Here is a 27663-nt window from a genome sequence, read left to right on the forward strand (position 1 = left end):
AACTTCAGTAGCAATCTATTAGTTTGTACCATGACAAAAGTCTTACTGAAGTCTATGTAGACAACATCCACTGAGTTTCTGTTGTCTAGCGCCTTTATCCGAAATTCCCGTGGCATAAGGAGGATCAGAGCAGTAGACTTTTGAAAATTCTCCCCTGAAGTCCTATTGTATCGTTGAAGATCATTCGTATGATAGTATGTATCTTATGAAAACATACATCTGAGCAATGTACGAAATTCAATGAGGTTCGTTTCTTCAACCTTTATGGTAATTTTGACTTTTGGCGTTGACGCAAATTTGTTCTTCTGATGTCGCTTCCCTGTATTCAAGGCATGGTTCTTTGTTTCCTTGTGTTAATCGCATTTTTATCCCAAAGTAATCCCTATCTTCACTAATAATTTAATTATTTTCAAGGTTTGTCAGTCAGTTACCTGAAGTTCGAAAAGATAAATGGGGCGTCTGAAGAATCTCTAATTTTTCTAAATGACGCTAATCCAACAGCTCTTCTTGATGCTTCAGCAAATACTCAAAGGATAGTTTATTTTGCACAAAAGAGTCCACCGTTGGGCTTAAAATTGACTTTTGCTTGTCATGTCAATACCCAAGCGAAACCTTTGGATAAGGTGTCTTTATGCTGCCGCAGTAGTGTGGAAGATACTAAACGTACTTGTGTTCAGCCAGAGGCTGAAGGTACATTTTCCTGTTTAAATACTGAGTTTCACTTCAGTGCTGATGAAACGACGGGGGCAAATTTCTCAATTTCTTTAACACAAGATGGTCTCCTAAGCAATCCAATCAGTGGACTTTTTTCGTGTATTGTCGGTACAGACGAACTCAACGTTATTGAATCAAATGAAATAGAGATACGAGATGCTGTGTTTTACATTCTTCAACTAAAGGGTACTCCTTCTGCAAAGATAGATGTTGTTCCGCCAATATCAGAATTTCCGTATGAGTTGAGGTGTGTAGATGATATCAGCATTGTATCCCGCTGGCCATACTGGATGCACCAACTAGATGGCAGATACGGACCATACAGATGGGAATATTGCCTGACTACCGGGAAACCGAATGCCATTACATGTTATAAAAGGCCTATTCAGTTTTCTCCCAATTCTATTGTCGAATTTATAAATGGAAGCGTGTACCTCACTGATGCACACCTGGTTGAGTCGAAGTCGATAGCTATCGTGTGTAAGCATGTTGGACAACTAGGACCTATTAGGACTTTTGCTGGAAAAGTTACCAGTACTGAATCCCCTGTGGTCCTTGAAGGTCTTTCAATCGATAAAACTAAAAATTCTAGTTCCACTAAACTGTATCCTTTAACAACACTATCATCAAGTTACGTCATAAATAAAGGCACCAAACTTCAAGATTTTATGCTTAGAGCTTTATATCGACAACCCCAAGGGGACTATGAATTCCATTGGTTCAAGGATGAGCAGATGTTACATAACAGGATTGCGACAAAATACAGTTATACACTTCCTAGTCTTATTGATGAATCTGTATCGGGAGTTTACTCGCTCGTTGTGAAATCGAATGAGGATATTTCCGATAGATTGATATTCACATATGATGTTAAAGTCGTTTCACCTCCTTTCTTCAAGGATCCACGATGTTTGAAGGAACTGTTTTACGTAATGGAAGGGAATAATTTTGGCACTGTTTGCGAGTTTGATGGTAGGTGGAATACAGTTGTATATGTCGGTGTGGCTTCATTTGAAGCACCTACGTATCAGGAACTTCGCATGTCTATCGATAAGAATCTCAAGTACTCAAAGCAGCAACTTTCCCAGTTGGATATTATTTTTCATGTAGATGGAGAGGAAATGAATAAGAGAATTACAGTTAATATTACAAAACTGAAACTTAATCAGGATTGCGAACTATCTATTCGTCTACATTCTACATACGGTCAGTCACGCATATCGACGTCACTTAAAGTTGTTCGTAAGTTAGATTTTTACATCTTTTGTTGCGACGGAATATGTTATAAATACATAGCAAAATACAGGACATATACATGTATGTATATATAGCTACAATCAGGATTCTTAAGGAAAGTGGAAACATCACTGCTCTTATCCCTATTATCAGGTTAAAACTTTATTCTTGTAAATAGACTGCTATATTTGTATTCGTAACCGATCGTAATCATCGGGAATGCATTTCTATTAATTATGATACTATAAATACAGTATTTTAATCCTCAAAAGTGATGAATACCATACAATTTTAACCTCACTTAGCAACTGATAGTAACCGTCGGGTTGATTAATGCGTAACTATCAAATAGTCTAATGTATATGGACCGTGGATGATTCACACAGAAAATGTCAAAGATTTTTACTTATCTGTAACATTTTGTAGTTTCCACTTCTCACGCATAGTTAGCAGTTTCTGAACAAGTTTAGTGTTTTCAAATTCGTATGTTTACTTAAAATTATGAAGTTACTCCATGAAAACTACGCATGTAGCTTTCACAATAGATGACACCTCATTCTTGCATTATTCTGTTTTAAATGAACAACCGGAACATACAATTGTGAAAAGTTTCTTGTACTTACGTATATGTAGGTATATAATTACTATGTATTAATCATTGTATATAATTTAGTGTTTTGTATAAAGAGTTCAATCATTTAACAATGACCATAAGTCCTTTTCTCAGCTTGAGTATCTCTGATTCAATACAGTTAACCTATGAATCTTTATCGACCAAAGTGAATAAATTATATCATACGTCTGAGCGCTACCTACTCCATACTCTACAGGATAGTGCAAAGTACTTTATAAGAAAGTTAGAAGTAGTTGTATTGCAACATCAGTTAATGTAACTATCGTACTTTCATCTAAGCCGTCTCAAAAAGCACACCCTTCCTGGTTATATTCCGTGTGATAGTCGTAATCTGTGGCTGATGACTTCAAATGAGATTATTCTAATTCGATGGCAACAGCGTAGACGTATTCATCTTTTTTGTATCTTTACTAAAAGCTTGAATTGTAGTACGTTCTACTCCTCTTCATCTGTTCTTTTCTATATATGTTGATTTTAGTTAGTTTTCAACCACAATTCAACAAATTGTTTTGATTTCTCTACTTTCCGTACCGCTTATATCCTTCACTGTTCTGTGAAATGTGATAGCTTCAACCGATACATGTTTACTTAAGATTCTGTATTCTTCACAACTGGGTGATTGGTCCCCTAACCTCGTCCGTATTACAATAGGATCACTAGATTAACGATTCATGTCATCTGAGATTTTCTCATTCTGTATCTATCACCCTCATTCTAACCCCCTTAACGAGACTGATTGCTAGTTAAATGAAGCCTTATAGACAGACATACTAATGTTACATAAAAATTGGTAAGTAAGATGGATCAGTTGGCACGGACAATTTTCTAAGCGATGAAGTTTACCTTATTTCATAGGGAAAAATTGTGCCAGATCAGCCACTTGGTTAATTGCACAATTCTGTTCAACAATTCACCTAAGCTTTGGTGTCGAAGCTGTAACGCAATAATAATTGAGAAAATTGAAAGATTTAAAATGTTTATCACAAATTCTGAGTTTGTTTAAAGAAATAGTGTAAATGTTCATTTTGAAGATAGAAGTAAATTAAAATTTTCTTCTTAACATTGAATTTCTCAGCTGCTTGAGTGTAACATAACATAATGTGATAAACCTTTCAGGAATTAGACTTTTGGTACTTCATACAATATTGTGTAAAATATTTTAGCCAAACCTCAACTCACAATATCACCTTCCGATGAAAATTGCATAAAGGACTGTGATGAAACTCCGTATAATGTTTCTTGTGCGCTAAATGAAAATATTGTTCAAGAATGGAAATCAAAGTTTAATATAGAACCATCTATTGATTGGATTATTCAAAATCACTGGACCAAAGCGCATTTGGAATCTACTGGTTTAGGACAATTTATAACTTCTTATGGTGAACATGATGTAAGTTTATACTAGCAGAATGATATTTTAGTTTGTATCATTAGTTTCACCGATCTTGTTTGGATAAGTTGAATATATCGGTGTCAATACCAAGGTTGGATTTGTTAGTGTCAAATAAATTGAGCATCGGGTAGAAAGTTAATAACGGATGTAAATTTTCTGTTATATCCCAATGAGCAAATTATTTACTCCGAAGAATTGGCTTACATTAAGTCACGAAATGTCAGAAATACCCATTGAGATATAACAAAAAATATTCATCATAAGTTGGATAGTTGTGGTTTGGAAATTTGTGGTTAATCATAATTACTTGGTAATATTTAAGTACTTTTATAGTTTTTCTGGCCCAATGCGTCGCAACCAATATCATCATTGAGTTTTTATGACATTTCAGGCTTTAACTTTTGGTCCTAAATGATTACTTAACGTCCACATATGTTTTCAGTCAGTCAGCTACAACGTACGACCAGGCACATTTATGCATCGGTCCAAGTTGCCATACTTTATTAGCACAACAAGACAAACACCAAATTCATAGTAGCTAATTTAATGGTGGCAGTATATAATAGAAAGGTTGTATATAAGGATATAGTATAGGAAGGAAGAAAGTTATGAAGCACTTTTAATCTCAGGGAAGATAAAGAGTGTATACACCTACGCCATTGTGATCGATTCTGAACCATGTTACACAGAGTCTCCAACCATTGGTTACGATAGTCACGCGGACCCCAACCAAGTAGTTTGCATCTACCAACATGTCTCAGACTAAAAGTAAGTAACTTCAAGCACTGATGCCATGTTTTTGTTTGGCCGACCCTAACTCTTTTCCAACCATCCCCTACACTAGTCAGCATAGCGCGTCGTGGTAATCGGTGTTCAGGCATACGTAACACTTGGCCCGACCATCTCAGTCGATGAAGATTCATCACCTCATCAACTGATTTACCATCATTCCCTAATACCCTGTGTCTAACCTCACTATTACTCACCTGGTGATCCCAGCAGATACGAGCAATATTTCTAAGACATCTGTGGTCAAATACTAGTAACTTACGAGCATCTTCTACTCTTAATGGCCATGTTTCACAGCCGTAAAGTAGAACAGAGCGAACTGCTGCGCAGTACACTCGTCCCTTAATTGATAGACGGATATCTTGTCTTCGCCATAGGTGACGTAAGTTGGCAAATGCCAAACGAGCTTTCTAAATCCGTGCTGAGATTTCGTCAGACACCAACCCATTAGGGCTGATCAGACTTCCAAGATAAGTGAAGTTGTCGACGCGTTCGACATATGTTTTAAAATTGAATTATCTAGTGCATGACAATATATATTGGGGAATTAAAGCAGCCATTTGTGTGCAACATATTCAAACACCGTAGTAAAACATATCAGGTAATAAATGATGATGAAAAATACTAAATCTCCACAAAACCCCTTCTGATAATAAATGATCTATCAGTAAACAATTAAAAGTTACAATAACACCGCTGAAATTTCACTTTCTGTCCGTTATATCAAAAAGTACTGTTGTTAGCATTTTCAAACTGTACGATAGCTCTTTATATATATTTTTCTACCACCGTCCAAGCAATGGTCTTCATAATTCCCCTTAACGATAGTTGAGGTGAAAACAAATTTTAAAATATGAGTAAACGTCAAAGGTGATCTTTTTACGTGCAGTCTAAAAAATAGTGTTCGTTCCGAATTCATTGGGAAGATGAATTAGTGTTCCAATTTATTTGTTCGTTTGAGATTGATTTGATCTTTATCGTAACATAATTGTACTGTGTAAGTATGATGATAAGCTGGTTTCACATAGCAAATTTTTATGTGATTTAGCATCCACATTTATTCATCGAAACCAAACTCCACAAAACGGAATGTCTATATTTGATCAGGAAAACGGTAGGTCAAACTGGCTGTAATATATTGCTTCACGGGGTTATAAACATTAGATTTAAAGCATCAACAAACCATATGATAACTAACGTATTTATTGTTCTTTAGACTGTTGAAACAACTTTTCAATGAATATCCACCCGATAAAATTTAGACTGGCACTTTGTCATTTCATGAACATTCATACAATCCAAGGCATAGTCATATTTGACCAATATTGTGGAATACGTTTTTGTTAAAATTCATCATATTAATAATGGTCAGGCTTTTGCGAATGGTTATAACAGTTTCTCATGAACTAACATATGTTATCAATTATTTCTGTCTGATAAATTAGGATATGATCCTCCCAATGCCCTGGTAAGTCTGAGAGTGAGGAGAGTCCGCTCTTCTCCTTGAGATGTTCTCATTTGGCCATGCTTATACAGCCACTGCCAGGGAAGTCCTACTCACTAACTTCTTCAAGGGGGGCGTTGTTTACGAAATTGGGAGGGTGAAAGCGAATATCCGGCGCTTAAACCGGGCTGATTGGTATGAAGGATCCACTCTAATTCCAAACTAATGGTACACATAGGTTCTAGGGTCCCGAGGAAACCTATTATTGGTCTCTAGCCACCATGGGACCGCATCCCCTTATGTTGCACCACTGTCTTGTAGATTAGGTCAAAGGCTCAGGGAATGGCCCTATAGGAAAACCAACCTCCTCTGTTTGGGAACCTGGGCAGTATCCCAGCCTACGCACAAGTTCAGTGGTTTGTGTGATGCATATGCATATTTTGGTGCCCCTTTATACCAATGTTTGCATGTTTAAACAAATAGCAAAATTCAGAACATGATCTTTTGTCACATTCATGTTATTCTACTATTCTGTCACGATCGAACAAATTTTCCATTAAAAAAAATTGAATGAAGTAAAATAATATAAGCATTAAGAAAGATTAATATTCCATGCTTTAAGTCCAATATTTTCGCATTACTTTCACCAAATTTTAACCATCTAGTATAATCAACTGGAATCCAAGAAATCTATCATATTTCGAACTATCACACAGTAATCTATTAACTTATCGTGGTATGAAATAAAGTTGTGTAGGACTGGTATCTGTCAGTTCATCACGACTCCTCGGTTGGGATCCTAGAGAGAAAATTTTAACTGTTTTTAACTGAACTGTATTGCCCGTTATTTGTTATTTTCACTTATTTTTTTTTATTTTACCCCCCTTCCATCTTTTATTTCTTTTCAATGTCAACTCTTCTTTTTGTGTGGTACATACATATTTTGTTGTCCGTTTGTGCAAGGACTTATGTATGTTAAATAAAGGCAAGATAAAAGGCTTTTTATTTCTCCAAATCGTTGAAATCAATAACCATACACTTAAGTCTTCTCTAGGCATCAATAGAAATATTGACTAGCAATAAGATGTATGGTAGCTGACCAAATTAAGAGTAACAATTTGTTACTTTGACTCTCACTGGTCGATTCACTTGAACTTCTCGAACACTCTCTTGTTTGTATATTAATAAATTGCCACACTATCCTCTTATTCTTGTCTTGAATAAATAATATTTTGTTGTTTATTTATGTCAGACAACTCTAACAGTATGGCCAGTAGGTAAACCAATTCCTTTTATTGTTAAACATGAAGAAAGTCACAACAAACAACCAAAAGAAGCTGGGATAGAGGAGGAAGAAGAAGAAGTAATAGAAAAGGAGATAATGAACTTGGACACAGAAGATGAACCTGTTCAGATACCTAGTACAACAACACTAAAACAATTTCTTGCACAAAAAATAGGCGGATCTGAAGCTCAACCACCGAAAGATCTTATTTTAAGCTGTTGGATACGTTTATCGGTTACTGGTAAAGAGGCTGAATTTGAAATACCAAATGGATTAATATCACATCATTCATTTGCACGTCAAGCTCAGTTTGCTCAATCTTCTGCTACAAATCGTTTAATCTATGATTCTCGATGGGAAACAGACACTGAACTAGCGAAACAGTTAACCGCTTTTCGTACATTTACTCCTGATATAATACCTGGTAAGTTTTTCGAGTTGAATTATTTTGTTTTTTTTGGGGGGGGGGAGATTTCATGTATCTTTATGATAGTGTGACATCTACATTTTACTGTGTAACATTTTTCGGTGATACAGAATAGTGTCGGTCATTCTTAGCCAACCAGCACTAGTGGATGGTTGGAGAAGACTCTAGAATCTTCTTGTGTAAAATTATAAGTATATTAACGTTTTTCTTACTGTGATTCACTTTCATTCAACTTGGTTTGTTCTGGCATACAACTAAGTTCATGTTCAAGCTGTGTTCTGATTTTAAAGACTAGTCGAATTAGGACTTAACAACACGGTAACCCGATTGTTGGTAGTCAACTAGACATATTTCATTTTCTTTTATTTCCGTTATATTCTTTTCTCGATCAGTTAAATGAAAACGTCTTCAAGTATTTATTCTGATTCTATTATCCTTTTTATCTCCTAATCAACTTACTATTGTTGTTCTATCCAGTGACTGAGTTTGACAGTAGTAATTAATCTCGGACCACTCCTGAATGGAAACTATGATTTTCACTCCAACTTTATACTTTTACTTCTGAGTAACTATATATTGTAGATAAGAATGGAAATTACTCAGATGTCTATATAAATAAAAAAATTTACAGAAATTATCGAGGGATTGATTGAAGTTAGACATTAACACTGTTGGATGCCATCCCAATGGTTCATAAATTAGGCGTTGCTGGCGCCTTCGGAATCGTGGATTCACACTTTCCACTAAGGAGTCCCGTCCTATAACAAAATGACCGTCCAGTGTTTGCAAGTTCTCATCGGTTACCTAACTTATATCGGTTCATGGTTTCAATGAAAGTCAGTAGTATCCACGACCTTCTTATTGACAATTCTGGGATGCAATCACACCCAACTGTTGAGTCCCGAATGGGACAAAACGCTCATCCTAATTTGTATCTAGTTTATATTAACCTATATCGAGGCAATCCTCGCAGAATACCCATATATTCCAACGAAGACTGATCAATTTTCAGTCTAAAATATCAACAACGGGATAACCCAAATCATTTCGAATTGAGTTATCAAATTAAATTACATAACCTACCTACATCTTGAACTCCGGTGGATGGCTATTCAAGCTCCTTTCAATATTTTTAAGAATTCATGGTGTTTTCATTCAATTAGTCTTTCACTTGAAAACAATCGGAAATATAAAGAGAACGACAAACTTCAATCCATATACTATGCATAAACATAAGTAATCTCTTTATAATCTTATCAAAATAGTGGAAATAGCTAAATTTGACCATATATATGGATTTATTATCACAACTTTTGAATTGGTTGTCTGTAATTGATGGTTAGGATGTTTCTTTTACATAAGTTATCATTTATAGATGATAATCCATTAACGATGATCTAATCTGTACTTGCTCTATCTGGTTTTTAATTTGTAAATGGGATTACAGAATCTATCATTATCAAGCCCTACGTTTTATGTTTATCTCTAATGAATGAAAATCTCCCTCATATGTATAACCAGATTTTATCATGAACTTAATTATATGTTTAACATGAAGTCAAGATTTAATGATAGTCTATTTGCATATGTATTCAAAGTCATCATAAAAAAAACCTTAAAATCAATAAAAGAAACTGATAATCGACATAAGTATCCATGTGTCGGACACTATTGCTCATTCAATCAGACCAAAGCTGATCAAAAGAGAAAAGCCACTTATTTATCAAATCAATTCACCGTGATGAATTAATCTGACTAAAACAGGATCTAATTTAGATCAGAGTTAAAGCTAATGTTTACAAAGTTTTCATCAGGCGAGAATAACAATATTTGTGCAATGGAATAAATTCATTGTATTTCAAGATTTCCATTCAGCTTCAAACGACCTAAATTTACAATGACTGGTATTATCATAAATAAAGTTTTCCATAGCTTAATGAGTGAAGTTGTGTTTTCAAAACAACACAGTAAAAAATATAAGAAACAGAAAGACGACACAAGGTATCGTATTTACCATTGATTAGTATTGATATTTTCGTAGTTTGAACCACGAGCAAATGAAAAGAAAGGCTTAGGATAGAGTTGGTTGGAGAATCTTGATTGGCGACCTCTTCCGCATGAGGAATTATAAATGTAAGTAACCGGACGGCTGTTTCGTCATAGTATGGCACTCGGCAGTGCATATCTATTATTCCATTACCCATCGGACACGAGACTTTAGGTCTCGCCCGCTAACGCTTAATCTTTAGATCACTGAGCTGGCATTTAACAGTGTACATGCCTAACTTCAGTAGATTCATGATAGTTCATACCCCTCATCCATTTCCTATGGTAGGTAACTGTCTCACATTTGAAATGATTGAACTCTACTGGTTACGACTTTTCACTAGAACTCCAGGAGTTGCACCTTGGAGTTTTTCATTAATGAGCACATAATTATTATCAGTATTGCGCGTCTAGCTAAGATCAGTTTTAGGTACACAAACTGAAAATTTTACGATTTTCAATACTAATAGTATGTAAATAGTGATAATTAAGATAATATGAAGAAGAATGTGACGTCATGAATAATAATTAATAGAAAAACATCGTAAGTAAAATGTCAATGGAATGTTTGAAAATCCAAGATAAAATAATGAGATTATGTAGTAAACATTGATCGGTTCATAACTTCTATGAAACTCAACTATCTCTACAACCCTATACTGATAATAAACAAACGTATCAATGTCATTATTTGCCATAGTAATGACAGGTTTGCCACACTTTTTTCTGTGTACAAAAGTTGAGTCGAAAGAGTTTTATAACAATTAGCTTTGCAAAGCGGTATAAAAGTGGCGTCCGTTGCTTGTCAATTTTTGTCTATTCTCTTTTACGATATCTACGTTATATCCATTAAGCGTTTTCGCACTCATGAACAATTTACTTCCTTTCAAAAACGAATTTCGAGGAATATGTCTAAAAATCCTTGTAGATGACCTTCTTTCAGTTCCTTCTACGCATTCGCTTCCACATTCAATCCCGTTTACATTTGAAAAGGTACTTCAAAATATGACAAACCGATTTTACTCTGCAAGGCATTTCATTTTCCTTTCATTTAAATTTATCAGCAGCGTTAGTGTGCATAGAACGATCTTTTTCAGTTTAAGCTGAAAGCTATGCAGTAGAATGGAACTCTTGTAGAATACCATACATTATTGATCGGTGTTTGGTAACCATTATTTATTTAAACACAAAAGTTGATACAAACGGACACCAAAATATAAATGCGCCACACAATAAATATCTATAAGTAAAAAATAATGGAAGAAGCAGTTCAGTTAAGAAGAATACTATGAGAATGGAATCCTTCATTAAATAGGAAGAATATATTTGTAAAAATGAATTTGAAGTAAATCCAACGTTTCTCCTGGCAATCTGATCCAAGCTTTTTCAAGGAAATATATTCTTCCTATTTAATGTCTTACACCAACTCGGCTCCCAAATACTGTGAAACTATTCGCTCTGATTTAGACGAAAGTTCTTTTATATTATTCTGCAATCGCATCAAATGGAATCCTTCAGTTTTAGAAGTCACTCTCATACGGTGATTGTAAAAGAAGGTTACAGCAGGACCGCGATTGATTTTTTTTCTGAGCCATGTCTAACGACGTTTCAAGCCAGTGAAGCACCAATCGTGTACCACTTTTGTTCATACCACTGCCCCATGTCATAAACCATTCACCTCCCCACCTATCTAAGCAGTCCCAGAGTCAGCAAATAGTGCACGATGTGAACTTAACAATGCATGTCCAGGCCACCGCAGTCCGTTTTTCGAGATAGTTACACCAATTGAATTATCGTCGCTGTGCAAGAACACACGATACAGAACCTCTACATTACTTACATAGTGTTGCCACTGGATGTCAGCAATCCTTCAGAGACAACGATGATCAAATACAGAGAGTCGTCTAACATTCTCAACTCGGAGAGACCAGGTTTCACAAACATAGAGTAAAACTGCTCTCACCGACGTGTTGTAGGTCCGATTTTTTACAGCCAGACTAACATCACGAAGGCTCCAATGATGGCCCAGATTGGCATAAGCTACTCTGGCCCTCATTATACATGAATTTATATTATCACTCACGTCATTACCAGCCTTTATAAAGCTACCCAGGTACATGAGTTTGATGCATCACACATAAAATGCATTAGATAACTAAGTGGAGCAACACGTCAAGTTACCAGTGTTTGTATTAATCTATTCATTGATGACAATTGATGAATACATTGGCTTCAATAAAGTCAATTTTCCAATTGTACTACCTAAAATTATCAACAATCATTAAGTTCAATGACATGTGTTTCAAAAAGAAATTTTCTAGTTTATCAGACAATTAGTGTGATTTCATCTTGTCTTCATGAAGTCATTTTGAGGTACTTCTATTCTACTCAATATAAACAGGACTATAGTTCGACATTGATGTTTATTTATTGGTATTACCAAATGATTTGTTTTTTTGAAGGTACCGTTTACAGAAATTCCAAAACAGTTGAAATACAGTTCATATATGAACAAGATTTTTAATGAGTAAATAACATAAAGTTTAGTATTAAATGTGAGCTGTTTATGACTCACTCAATTTGACCTAGCTTGATTACGTAATGCTGGTTAAACTCAAGTAACTATTATCTGTTACACAACTTTTTTAGGTCACTCTGTTTTTTGCATGATGTCATTTTTCTCACTGATTTATTGAATCAGGCCTGTTAATTGTAGAACTCAGCTCATCTGTGGAATTTTTCAGTGCTTCGAGAATTTACTGGGTACCACTGTCCCATTTAGTATCTAAATCCAACATGAGAACATATGGCACTCATGACAGGCTAGTTAGTATTAGCCAACAAAGCATACATGGAATCCCGAGAGAACTGACACTGCCCATGACATCAGAACCACTGAGCTGCCGACTACCTCCAACCACCACTTAACATCTCAACATAGTACATGCACTGTTAATTCACTTCTACTACTTTACAACTGGATCAGTAGAATTTGGTCAGTCAGTAGCAGGAAGAACTAGACAAATATAATACTGACCAATTAGTTGGTTTTTCTTTTATTAGTTCCTACCTACTATTTGAATGCGTTCAGTTGGTATTTTTTTCAGTCTTCCGGTTTTTTGTTCTCTTTTTCTAGCAACTGCTAGCCTCGCATGGGTTGCAGCTGTGATTATCGGTGTAATTATTTTTATTGTTGTGATTGCATCAAGTATATGGTTGTGTACACGTGATCGTGGTGAAACTTATATGGTATATGATAAAGAACGTGCACATGGAAATGATCCAATACAAGAACTGAAAGAAAAAGAAACATTTCAAACATTTCAAAGGCAGTAAGTGTTCGCCTTCTTTTTTTTACTAATTAAAATGTAAACTGTTTTCCAACTTCCATTCGTTAAAAGTTATCTGTTAAGTGTTTACAACGCCATGTCAGCGCCGTTGACAAAAACTTTCTTTTAAATTAACAAGTTTTCTTGACACTGGTAATATGGGTTTTGATAATCATCAGTGGCACTACCATGATTGTAATGCTAAATTTTGTCAATGTGTGTTTTAGCACAGTGTCGACAATTCAGTTAGCGTTACTGTTTTGAAACACTGGTTTTGATGGCTTAGGCATGTTTTTTTTTAGAAATTTTGTAGTGTTTGGATTCCCAACACTGGAATCAGGACAGGGCTTCGTGTTAAGAATGAAAGCCGTCTTGAGCTGGCTTCTATAAGCCCACGATGACTGTCCCACTGAGGTTTTAGAGATAGATATTGCAACTCATTGTCTTGAAATGCTATCAGACATAGCTTAGAACAAAAGTCAATGATGATCGTGGCATACTTTTGTTTAACATTTTTCGAAAAGGAGGGGGACTCATTTTACTGAAGGAAGCTTCTCTTGATTGTTTTGTTAACCGAGCTGTATTACATACTATATGCTATTCTGGTTCAATTATATTTTGATTGTATTTACATTCCGTCTTCTATTTCTTAATATTAACTCTATTTGTGTATTATGTACATATTTAGATGTCTACTTGTGCCAAATTTTATGAGTACTAATTAATTAAGTAAATACTTGCCAACTCAGTCAATATGAAAGCACTTATTAACTGGCTGGGACGAATATAGAAACTACTTATTGTAGCTTGAGACTGATGTTAAAGTAGTCACCAATCAGAATTACAATGACAAATTTTTCGATACCATTTCTTCTGTAGCCTGGTGTTCTAGACTCAACCAATATATCTAACCTACATTGTTGAATATGAGTCAACGCAAGATAAGATTTTGTGAGTCAGCTATCTGCAAGCGCTTCTCTGTCCGTTGTTTTGAGTCCAAACAGAAGTCAACAGCCAACTTCTATCATATACTCAATTCAATTCCGACTCAAAACTCATACAATGGTGTCGTGTAAAATCTTGACCACGCATCAGCATAATTAAGAAATTACAGAAACAGGATATCTACGTCATAATAATAATAAGAGAACTGAGTAATAGGTTCATAATGAATTAACAGTATTTTCAGAAAGATACCAACACAGCTTATGTGCATCACGATATGAATGCAAAAGTACAATAATTTTAAGTATTTCATTGCTTTATAACAAAACTACAGACGGTAACTTCATGTGGGAGATGTTTAAACTATTCTGATACTCATTCATTTATAACAATAATAATGTCAATTAAAGACTGTTTGTATGACTATTATCAATCACATTTTGGCGATACAACAATACATTGTTTTTATAATGCTTTTTTGGAATGATAGTAGAAGTCCAAAAAAAATTACTAAATCAATTAATGTTCAAGTTCACAAAACTTTCAGTAAAGGCTTGTGAAGATTGTTGACTTTCATTGGAATCATGAACTGATCCAAGTTAAAAGAAACTATTAAGAACTTAAAAGCACCGAACAGTCGTTTCATCCTAGTATGGGACTTCTCAATGACAGTGCTCATTCACGATTCCGTACTCTTGAATCAGACCCAGGACCTCCGGTCTCGCTCAAGAATGTTTAACCTCTAAACTATTGAGCTGACATCCGACAGTGTTAGTGTCTAACTTCAATGCACTTCAACAATCCCCCATACTGACAATTACCATCTGCTTACCAGCTACTGGCTCTAAAGAGAAGTTTTCGGAGTCCTAATAGGGAACTGTGACCAGTGGAGCTAAACCATGTTAGGTACGAAGCAGTTATCCACCAGAGATAACTAATGATGGTCGTGCAATATCGTGGATTGATTGAAGTTAGGTGTTGACACATTGGATTCCGACTCAGTGGTGTCGCGCTAGACCCGAATTTCCTGGTTTCAAATCCGCTGTGTGGAATTGTGGATGAACACAACCACTGGGGAGTTCCAAACTGGGACGAAACTGCCGTCCGGTGCTTTTAAGTTTTTAATGGTTTTCTAACCTAGATCAGTTCATGATCTAACCGAAACACGTAACTATGTTTAACAGTGAAGTACACTAGTAGTGCTATTTTGTTAGTTTTTCACAATACTACCACATGTTTATGACTCATAAAGCATCCTATATTTGAAGATCTACATAGTTACTCACACTATATTGCTCATCATAATTATCTCATGGTTTATTAGTTGTACTTATTTTATATGTTTAGGCACAATTTGCGTTGTTTATTTTCTGTTATATTGTACTCATCTCATTTTGTACTCACTTTTTTTCAATGAGTTGTACTGTTCAATCAGTCCTAATAGTTGTTACTGTACGATAACATTATCATTAAATTCACAAATAACCAAGTCCATATAAAGAAACATTCGTAGTTGTTGTATTCTAAAACCTAGAATGAGGTATTCATTCACTCTGTCTTCAACATAGTTTAAAGGTGGTAACTGCATACTTTTCACCATTTCCATCAATTGTCATCATTAGCTTCATAGACACATACAGACAAACCGTACATGTATACAGTCATTTTTATTATTACAACTACTTCATATTTTTAGACTTGAGCAAATATAAATTTACGTTTATTGTTACAATATGGGTGTACCTAATTGAAAAAGCACTATAATTCTGAGTCATAATTCAACGACACTAACTGCAGTGTTTCTATATCGAACCATAATAAGAGATATTGTACACATTTCTCTCTCTCTCTTTCTATGTGCCTTCATTTGTCCATTATTGTTGTTGTAATATGAATCTTGTCTTATATTGTTCCTGTTAGATTGGAGCACTGTAAATGAATATTTCACACACACACACACACTACTGTTCAAAAATAGTGACAGTAATTAGATGATGTATTATGTCTTTTTCGATTGAATATTTCTAGTCCTGAAAATGTTTGTAATCAGCCAATCGGTGCCAATATTTGCTTAATCGGATTTGTGTTCAAATTGTTATTTATTTTGACGATCAAATTAATAAATTTAATTGTGTGTGTGTGTGTTAGTTACTAGGGTATAATTCATTTGGCACTCACACACTGACTCATTTGTTCATGCTGCTGGATAAGTTGGAAAATAGGTTATGTGTATGCGTGTGTGTGCATTTATACGTGCACATTTGTGCTCAGTTAAATAACATGAAGTGAAGTTTTTACGGCCTTCTAATAGTTAAAACGTTTAACTTCTAATCAATAAAATTCTTGATTTAGAACTCCAAACCGCCTTCCTTGGTTTTCTTCAGCCAGTTTATTATCATTAGATCTCATGGACAAACATTATGGTTCTAAATGGAGCATATCAAACACACTGTTCACTATAAATTAGTTTTTAGCAAAGATACATTCATTACTTTGATCGAACCTCGTTCATGAACAAGCTATTATCTCACTGGCTCATAATTGGTACAAACTACACTATTTCTATCAAAATTTCATCCATGCTTAATGTGTTTAGTCGAATATTTATAACCAGTTTGTATGACGTAATATTCTTTTTTACTGTATCATAAACTAGCTAGCATCCATCGGAAAGGTTTCTAAAACTACACAATCAGGCCTCTAATTGAATTCACCTCAATCCTATTGGCACTTACCTATGTATGCTTTCACCAGTTATTTAGTCTAAACTTTTAACCTCAATCCATAGAATTAAATTAGTTAACTGAGACAGTTATGATTTTCAGAATTCCATGTTAATCTCTGAAATCATTCTACGTCATCCAAGATCCCTTTGAAATTTATTCAGTCATCACCCTCTAAACCTACATTTGCACATCGGCATTTTAGATTAGACCATCCAAGATATTTTATAGTTTACAGCACAAAACTTGGAAGCACGGAACAACTGTCTCACCTGAATATATGAATCCTCAGCAGATCATAGACTGAACAGGGATCAAATTCAGAACCTCTATCTTGGTCGTAAAACTTAACCTTTAGAGTACTATGTCAGAATTTGAAACCAACATTTTCAAGTTCAATCAGTTGAGGACATTGCGCAACCTTCCAATGTCAATGGTGGGTGATTGCTTCATATCTGAAGTGATTGAATTACGGTAATCACTTCACAAGAGTCCCACATTAAGATGAAATATCTGTCCAGTTCTTAATCGTTTTCAGTAGTTGTCTTAACTAACCATAGATTAACAACTATTCGTTATTATCTACTAAAATCATCAGTATCAGTAGAATTTTTTCACATTCTTTTTTGTCTATTCAACATGTAGTGTTGTTTTGCCAACAGCTCATTCTAATACTTTTTATAAATGATGATAATTACACTTAGATAATCTACCATTTAAAGTATTCATAATACTAGTTACATTGAAAAGCAATGAAATACTATCAGTCGTTTTTATCTCTCTATTACTCTTTATATTCACCCATTTTACATGTGATATTGACCTTGAATTGATATATGTGAGATGGATTTATCACATGATATTGCGCAACCACCTTCCATTTCTATTCGTAAGTAACTGGCTCACATTTGACATAATCGAACTTCACTGGTCATAATGTCTCACTTGGACTTCGGGAATCATTTCTAGAGATTAATCACTAATGTTCACATCTAAGGTAGCCTCATAAATTATTTTAAATGATTCCAGTCAGTTTATCAAGTAGATATATGTGTATACTCGATTTAGAACCATACTTTAGGTTAGTATTGATACTATCTTTGGTTATCTAAATTAATATATTGTAAATATAGAGTTGCGGGTATTGTTGAGTTTCATCGAAATAATGAACCGATCAATGTTAGACGATTATTGAAAACCTGGACTCACTGGACGGCCATTTCGTCCTGGTATATGGGGTCGTTACTGGTAATGCGCATCCACCACCCTGCACTCAGAAATCTAGATTTTGAGCACTCGTTTAGAATATCGAAAGTCCTGGGTTTGATTCCCCCGTGCAAAGTCGTGGATCCATACTACCAGGGAGCCAGTAATGCAGAGTTTCGGCATCGTGTGTTTGGGCGCAGAGACGACAACCCGATTGGTGTCACCATCTCGAAACACCGACTTCGGTGGCTTGGACATGTTCTACGAATGTCGTCTCAGAGAATCCCACGTTGTGCATTATTCGCCGACTCTGGGACTGGTTGGAAAAAGTCGAGGGGTGGTCAGAGTATTACATGGTGTCGTGGTATGAAAGAAAGCTGTACAGGCCTGGTTTCTGTTGGTACTTCATGACTCCCTGGTTGGGGTTCTAGAGATGGTGCTACACAGTGTCTAGATACATTATCAGATATGGCTCAGAATAGAAGCCAGTGGCGATCCTGCTGTAACCTTCTTTTACTTTCTTCATAAAGAGTGGTTATAACCTCTTTAACTGAGAGAGTTCTTCTGGTTGTACATTTCAGTTTCCCTCACCATTACTTTTTTATATGCATCTTACCCCTTTCTCTTCCCATTTTCATTGTTTTGTGTGGCTCATATATATCTGGCGCCCCCTTGCACCAATATTTATGTGTTTAAATAAATAAAAATAAATAAATAAATACCAGGAAGCCCCACACTTAAATGAAACGGCTGACCAGTGCTTCCAAGTTTTCAATGGTTGTCTAACATTGATCAGTTAATAACTTCAATAAATTAATGTAGGTTTTGGTACATAATGTACAGGGTTTATATGTCTTAACATTCGACATTCATTTCAATTAATTATCTGTGAAAAAATGTCTCGCTAAGAAAATCAATTTTCCCATGTTGTCTTATGATTGAAAAAAAAAGTTTTGGCATAATAATGTCCAGTGATTAAAAAGTATTAAACTTTCACCCCACCCTTTGGTTCCATCTTCGAACTTAATTCTGCTTACTTCAGTTTAATCAAGTCAGTTTGGTATCATTGACCCTCACATTTTCAAATGATGGCCTGAAGCCAAGAGCGTAAACATCTACACCTAGTAAAAAAAAATGACTAGGTAGTTTTTTTTTATAAAAAAAAATAATAATAATAAATAAACGTCGACCCTATAAATAAGTCATATGATGAGAAACCTATGACAGCATATGAAATAGACAAATTAAACGGGGTTTTTTCTTTAAAAAAAAAACCTAAAAAAAACTGATATGCTTATTTATTATTAGATTCATTATTATTACTAATAATAAATTATTTTGTAATTAAATTGTTATTATTAATAGTGATGCCAAGAATTGATAAATAATAATAATAATAAGGTTTTTATATTTTGGAATGTTATTTTGTTTGTATGTTTGGTTGCTATACGTTATTCTTGATTTTTTTTAAAAAAAAAGGTGAACTATATATATATGTATATATGGCAGTCACTTAATTCATTTATATGTATGTGTTTTGGCGTCAAATTAAAATTTGGTATTTCTACTTATGTGTGTGTGTGTATGCGTCGACATCAAGAGTATTCTGTATTAAGGTGAATGAGTTTTTATATAAATTAAAAAAACGCACGTTATCACTGGATCCGAATCTGTGATGTTTCGAATCACCAGTCCAATTATTTAACATTTACAACCTATAGTAAATGATTGATAGTTTCATTTGAAAAGAAGTACTTTTCAGTCCTTTGGTTAATAATAGTAGATGACAGGATCTGAACCTGAACTATGGACATACATGAAATTGCAAATACATGTCAGTCCTAGAGGACGAGTTCAGTCTCAGTCCCTATAGCTCAGTGATAACGTCTCGGGCTGTGAATCTGAGTGACAAATTATCGAATTCACCAGGATAACGAGTACCAAATATCATGAAACCTAGGGCAGATAGGGGTTTCTGTCGACTGAACTTAGTGCACGAAATATCGGGTGGTTTCGAGTAGTGACCACATTACAACTTGATCAATCAAATTTTATCTTCACTAAAGGGTTAAACATACATGATATTAGTCATTGCTCAGGGATTGATCAGTTGTAAACATTGGAATTTATGTACACCTAGCTGCCGTGTCTAAATGTAATTATTCTAAATCAATAGGGTAAACTGGTGATCAGTTATCAGTTCATTGAAAATACCTATTTGCGTAGAATATTTTTGTGCTATCGTGATACTAATAGCTAAATAGATAGCCTGAATTATATTTGTATCAGCTTACTACATTATATAATTCTGAATATAAGGTACGATTGCAGAGAATTTGCCTGATTACTTTATCTTATAGTGGAGAATAAAATACTATTTACTTTGCTTAATGGACAACGTGTTAGTGTTTGTCAGTCAGTCAGTCAGTCACAACGTAGAACCTCGTACGTACGTCCATCAGTTCAGGTTGCCATACCACATTAGCATAGAGATGTGTTAGTCTTTGAGGTGAAATGTATTTGTTTTTAGTCTTAATGTGAACGTCAACACATGTGTATCCAGCTGATGGGTTTCGAATAGAATGGAATAAGCATCCTGGATTCCACTTTTAACCATGATTCATCTGTTCTAAAATAAATCAACTTAATGTTTATATAATATTAAACATTAATATCGCATTCACTGATTCACACGTTAACATTATACCTAACGCATACTTTTACTAGGAACTACGTTGATGATGACTGACTGCTGTCTATGTTATCTAATCATTTTTTCATTCTGTTTAAAGATATTTTGTGAACTGTTACTTTTTTGTATTCACTTCAATCGGCTTACGTAAAGAGTATTTTTTGTCTCCTTTATATAGCCTTATCAAAGTGTATTAATCTGTGTAGTTGATAAATTGAAAATCAAAGAATAAACAGATACTTTGATTGACTATAAGATATTGACTCAGGATATCTAAACATCTGAATATAGTTTCTTTGACAGGTTAATTTTAGTCATTTAAAAATTTAGAAAGCCAAAGAACACTATACATGTATGTTTCGTCCCAGTTTGGAGCCTCTCAACCATGTACATCAATGATCCTGTCGGAGATCGAACCTAGGGTTTTCATTTCTCATGACTAGCGTATTTTACTTACATCTCTAAGTTGGTATGTAACGGTTTCTACTGCTGACCTCAACCGATTCCTGATATGCTACTATCCACCAGGTTCATTGGTGATACATTTGTCTCACACCTGACATTTGACTCTAAAGATCCCAGCTTTTCGATATAACCTTGAGAATACTTCTTAATGTAAGTCACTAGGTTCTATAGTGAACTGACTTTCGTGAACATTTAATCTAACAAGGTTCAATCTATGATGGAAATTATCTGTTTGTTTGTTGTTGCTTTCTTTTCAAATTCAGTAACCTCTCAAATACTTCCCATATTATGAGTTGTTATCATTAACAAACTTTGGTTTATGTGTTAATCTCTTTGAAAGTTCGACAAACATTCAAGTATTGATAATCTTTATTGTAGTTATTTTAACATTTTGATACTTTCAGAATTTATTAAACTCTCTACTTTGTTTTTTTTTGTAGAGAGGAACCAAGAATTGCAACGAGTCGCTATTCTTTAAATGATGGCAGTGTACGTTTCGATAGTGAAGATGACGGGGAATTAGATGAATATGCAGGTATTGTGTGTATTTTGTGTGCTCATGCATTTGTGTGTATTTTCTGTCATTTGTAATTAATGTGTGCGTTAATTTAAATCGTTAAAATAAGCTAAACGGAGAACTTTTTGTTTTGCTTCATTTTGCATTACATTTTATTTGTTTACCTTTCACTAAAACATCTATAGTCTTGAATTTTCAGTTTTGGTGCATTTTTCGCTGGTCTTTCTATGGGTCTAAAATGCGATAGTGTTTTAAACCATAAAGACATCTTTTTCATAGTTGAAATCACCAGCCAATTTAAGATAAGCATTTTAAGGACCTGAAATCACTTCATAGCCGTTTTGTTTCAGTATGGGATTCCTCATAAGTGCACATACTAGGACGAAACGGCCATCCGGTACTTCCAGGTTTTCAATGATGGTCTAGCTTGGGGAACGCTGATTGGTTAGGAAATAACCAATCAGCGCTTGTGGATGCTTGGAGAAGACTCTAGAATCCTCACGTGTAAAAACTATGAATATACCAGCATTTTTCTTACTGTAATTCCTACTTCCATCTACCCTTATTATTTGGAATATAATTTCGTCCCTGTTCAATTTGTTCTAATTTATCGAGTGAATTGGTGTCCAAGAATACTAAGCAATATGAATAGCTGGGTCGTAGTAAGAGAAATTACAACAGATATCAAATTTAGGCCATAGATTTGTGTGAAGGTTAGTGAGTGATAATACCTAAACAAAAGTAGATTAAATTGGGATTTGAATGTTAAAACTCACCACTAAGCCAACCACTTAATGAAGATATTGAGTAATACATTTTACTGAAACATACATCTATGTTATCACAAAATATTGACAAAGGAAATTCTGTTTGCAGGCCATCTCTTATGTAACATTTGGTTGAAATGGACTTTAGCAAAATATATCATTTCCCTCCTTACTTTGTTACAAACATTTTCAACGAACTACTCATCATCATTCCGTTCTGTTTTATTACGACGTTTACTCATTATGGTTCGACAAATGACTCAGAACCCCTTCTATGCATTCACCGTTTCCTATGCACCGTTTTTCTCCAATTTGGTATCATGTTACGTATGCCTGAACACCGATTACCAAGACGCGCAATGTTGACCAGTGTAGGGGATGGTTGGAAAAGAGTTAGGGTCGGCCAAACCAAAACATGGCATCAGTGCTTGAAGTCACTAACTTCTAGTCTGAGCCATGTTGGTAGATGCAGACTACCTGGTTGGGGTCCGCGTGACTATCGTAACCGATGGTTGGAAACTCTACGTGACATGGCTCAGAATCGATCACAATGGCGTAGGTGTATACACTCTTTATCTTCCCTTAAACCTTGAGATTAAAATTGCTTCATAACTTTTTTCCTTCCTATACTATATCCTTATATACAACCTTTCTTTATATACTACCACCACTAAATTAATAACTTCTATGAATCCGGTATTCATCTTGTTGTGCTAACGAGGTATGGCAACTCGGACCGATGCATATATGTGCCTGATCCTACGTTGTAGCTGACTGACTGAATGGTATCATTACTAATCAGTCCATTAATTCCATTTGATAGGTTATTTAAACTACTTACGTCATTTTAAATGGTTACGGATCATAGACAGAAATGTACCGTCATACAGTCGACTGGATTTTAATAATAGCTTACTATTGGGTCACTAGTTTATATTACATGAGATTGGTAACTCTGTGACCTAAGAGTCAAATTACTTAACGTTCAGCTACTTGTTGCTTCGAATTCTTCTCTCCATATACTTCTGTGTGGAAATCCATAGTGTATTGCTCATTGTCGCTTAAACGAAAAGCGTGACTCGGTCATCTGTGTTCACAAACTCGTGCTTGTTAAATATATTTACACATGAAATTAATTTGTAGTCCTTTTCATGAACAGTGATTTAGTGATTCAGTAATTATTAAAATATTAGTACAAATGTAAACAATTCTATTCCGATTCAATACTTCAAAGGTTAAGTGCTCTCTGAGAGATCTAAAAAAGATCTAAAAGGTTTAAACTCTAGTGTGGTCGTGCATGCACATTGATGTTCAGTCTTGTAATACCATCAGATAAAACAGCTGTCTAGTGCTTCCTAGTTTGAGTGGTTATTTAACTGAGATCACTTCATGAGTTTATGGATCTTCGTCGACTGAGATGGTTGGGTCACTTATTGCCCATGCCAAACCACCGATCGCCACGACGCGCAATGCTGACTAGTGTTGGAGACGGGTGGAAGAAAGTTAGGGGCAGCCAAACCAAAGCGTGGAATCAGTCCTTGAAGTCACTAACTTTCCAATCTGAGGCATGTTGGTAGATGCAGACTACCTGGTTGGGGTCTGCGCGACTATCGTAATCAATGGTTGGAGACTCTGTGTGACATGGCTCAGAATCTATCACAATGGTGTAGGTATATACATTCTTTGTCTTCCCTTAAGCCATGAAAATAAAATTACTTGATAACTTTCTTTCTACGAACTAATTCTTCCTCCTTGTATCGACTCCTTATATGCAGTCTTTTTGTATATAATACTACCATTGAATTAACTGCTTCTATGAATTTGATGTTCATGAGGTATGGCAACTTGTACCGATGTATATATGTGCCTGGTCCCACGTTGTAGATGATTAAGTGACTGAGATCAGTTCGTCATGTAAACTATGAAATTCAGCAATCTCCATAAACACCTGTACACTAAAAATGGCATCAGCTAAGGGAAATGTACGCTATGTAGATATTGGTCAAAATATCAGCAACGTAACAAACCAAACCATTACGAATCAAATTGATTACACTTTAATGATATGGGATAGCTTGCTGACTCTCACTCTGTCTTTTCCTAGCACATATCATGCGTGACTTATACCTCAACAGTTATAATCTTTCTCATTCATTCACTGTCTTAGTTTGTGACTATAGTCTTAGTGAAAATAGAGGTCTTCTATGTATGCATCATGCATCATATTGTATGTATGGGTGTGTGTATTTTCGTTGTAAAGCTGAGCTATTTTATATGATATAATAACTTAATGATAATAATAATTGTAATAATAATCATAATGAGTTCCCTTTTTACTTATATGTGCGATGGTACATGTGATATCAGTGTGTTGTGTTTCATTTAATTGTGCTTTCTGTATTGTGAAATTGATTGTTCATATACATATACATACTTATGCATAAATGATTATGACAATAGTAGTATGTTATCTCATTTCTGAAATGTATCCATAGTATAACTTACATCAATATTGTATTAAGTAGTAAAATTTTCAACTTTGAGCTTCTTCTTCTATGTATCTCTTAAATTAATCGGTCTTTTTTTCTAAAGTTTCATATTATCCATTCTGATTATTGGTTAGGATCGTATGACCAAACCAAAATACGGCATCACTTCATGAAGTCATTGACATTTAGACTGAAAACTGTCATATTAGGTGTAGAATACCTACTTGGGGTTCGTTTGATTATCGTAATCAATGGTTAGAGACTTTGAATGATATGGCTTAAAGTCGTTTGAAATAGCTCAGGTACATCCGTTCTTTGTCTTCCCTCGAATTCTGAGCTTTTGAATTCCTCAATAACTTTTTTCATGTTTTTATTTCATTAATTTATGTTTTCTCGAATCGTATATTCGATGCCTAATCTTTTCAATCACCACTGATACTGGTACTGCCTTTACTCTCCTAGGATTTGGCCTGACAATTTCATATGTATCAACGGGCTGTAGGAACTTGAACCGGTGTACGAACGTACCGGTTTTTACTTTGCTACTGACTGGTTAGGTTTGTATAGTGCAGAAAAAATGACAAAAAAAGAGTTTAGAAGTGGTTGGTCACTGGGTAGTGATCAGTGTCATATATGTTAATTCCTACTTAATGCCACCACTATCGATTAAATTGCAATGTGGCTAATAGTCTAAATGGCTTGATATTGTGTGCATTATGTTAAAATGTAATCTGGTGTGTAGTAAATAATAACTCATGTGCGGGGGTGGGGGAAACTGATTTATTATCATTTAATGCACACAGTGCTCAAAAACCCATCCCGTCAGTCTCCGATCATCAGCAGCGAAGGCAACTTAAACGTAGACTGACAAAAAGTCTAGACGCTTATCATGATTAGTGGTGGGCAGTTGAGGCAAAAAACGGCGGCCATAGGGATAAGCAGCAGTGATGAATTTTTCATACTTATCAAAGAAATAGGTATTAAGTATCCGAGACTTAGTGAAAATTTTTGAAAACGATAGTGTCCAAAATATTAGCTTCTGTAACATTCTAACGCTGATGAAGAGGAATCCCGAGAAAACCATACTAGTTTCAGATCTGAATATAGATATGTAGACCAAATATTCGCACGTTGCCAAGTTCAAGAACACAGACATACCAACCGACATCCAACTACAGTTGTATTTCTTAGCCATAAGACAGTATTCAACTGCATAGATTGAAAGATTTTATGGCCTATCAACACTTCATACCCTTCATACCCGAAAAACATTGATCAAGTCAGAACCGTTATTGGGATTAACGTTCGCTATGGTTATTTGCCTTTTTCATTTTTATTTAATGTCATGAGTTGAAGTTAACACGAAATGAGTAAACCACATATTGATCATTGTTCATTCTTTATTTAAAGGTCAGACACATGAATTGATCTATGAATTTAGTCAATCACAAAATCAACTTAAAGTCCCATGGGACATATTTTTGACTGTAATTAACTTGATTGGTCGCTCATTGTATAGTCGACATCGTATAGTTTTACTGTGTAATACAATTAATAATCATTCACTGTTTTTTAGTTTTAATCCTAAACTACTATTACTACTATTCTTAAGTCTCATTTAACAGCTTACATTAAAGTCGATCATTCATAAACAAGAATTTGTAGTGTATCGCCTCATTGTTCAGCATGTGTAATGTCTAGCACTTTTTTTGGTTCATCTAGTGAGTGAATCTTACATATATGAAGATAACTGTCACTAGAGATTTCATTTCATCCAACAATCTGGAATGAATTACAGTGCATCATGTTTATAAAAGATATATTTTGGGATAGTTTTAACTGATTAGAATGTAATCCCCAGTAAAAATTACACTTGTTGTCCAACACTCACCTACTAAATAAATGAGAAAACTGATCGAAAATCCTATATATTGAACGCCAACGCTTAACCTCCATTTCCGAAACTCAACTATGCATATGTGCTTTCTGGCCATGGTTCATATTTACACTTTCATCTCATAACACTGTTAACTAACCAACCGCTTGTTAAAACTTCTACTGATACTTATTATTGAAGAGGTTTGTGAAACTGAGTTCAATTGATAATTGATTGCGTTTCAGTGTATGAAATACCTCGGTAATCAGTAACTCTTGAGATCGTCTAGAGTTGCAGTGAACTCCGTACTTTCAGACTATTGAATTTTAAAATTCAATGGTGAACATTTTCATCTTTAATTGACTCACAATTTTTAACATGATCATTCAATGCCATCAATGACGATCATTTCATTCTTTTCATAACTAATAGTGAACCTCCTACAATTTAATAGATTCTAAAGTGTTAATATCATCGAAGCTAATCAGAAATGAGTATAGAATTGTAGATCAGAAGGGGTTTTGCGGAGATTTCAGTATTTTCATAGTTGAATTCATGGGTCAATTGAAGCTAGATCACCATGGAAAACTTGGAAGCACTGGACGGCTGTTTCATCCCATTGTGGGACTCCTCAGCAATGCGCATCCACGATCCCTCACTCGCGGGATTCGAGCCCAGGATTTACC

General features: G+C 34.9%; 1 protein-coding gene across 1 annotated transcript in view; it reads left to right on the forward strand.

Moving 5' to 3' along the window:
* Window positions 1–332: 332 nt before the first annotated feature.
* Smp_127820 (hypothetical protein) overlaps window positions 333–27663 on the forward strand; it is a gene marked incomplete at its 5' end in the record, with an annotated part of 53077 nt that continues 25746 nt past the window's right edge. The window contains 6 exons of the mRNA XM_018798601.1: window positions 333–375; window positions 415–1956; window positions 3748–3974; window positions 7463–7919; window positions 13105–13300; window positions 21769–21863. Coding sequence (XP_018653526.1) covers window positions 333–375; window positions 415–1956; window positions 3748–3974; window positions 7463–7919; window positions 13105–13300; window positions 21769–21863 — 2560 coding nt within the window. The remainder of the gene's footprint in view (window positions 376–414; window positions 1957–3747; window positions 3975–7462; window positions 7920–13104; window positions 13301–21768; window positions 21864–27663) is intronic.

This window comes from Schistosoma mansoni, chromosome 7 (assembly GCF_000237925.1).
Source record: "Schistosoma mansoni strain Puerto Rico chromosome 7, complete genome".
NCBI lineage: Eukaryota > Metazoa > Platyhelminthes > Trematoda > Strigeidida > Schistosomatidae > Schistosoma > Schistosoma mansoni.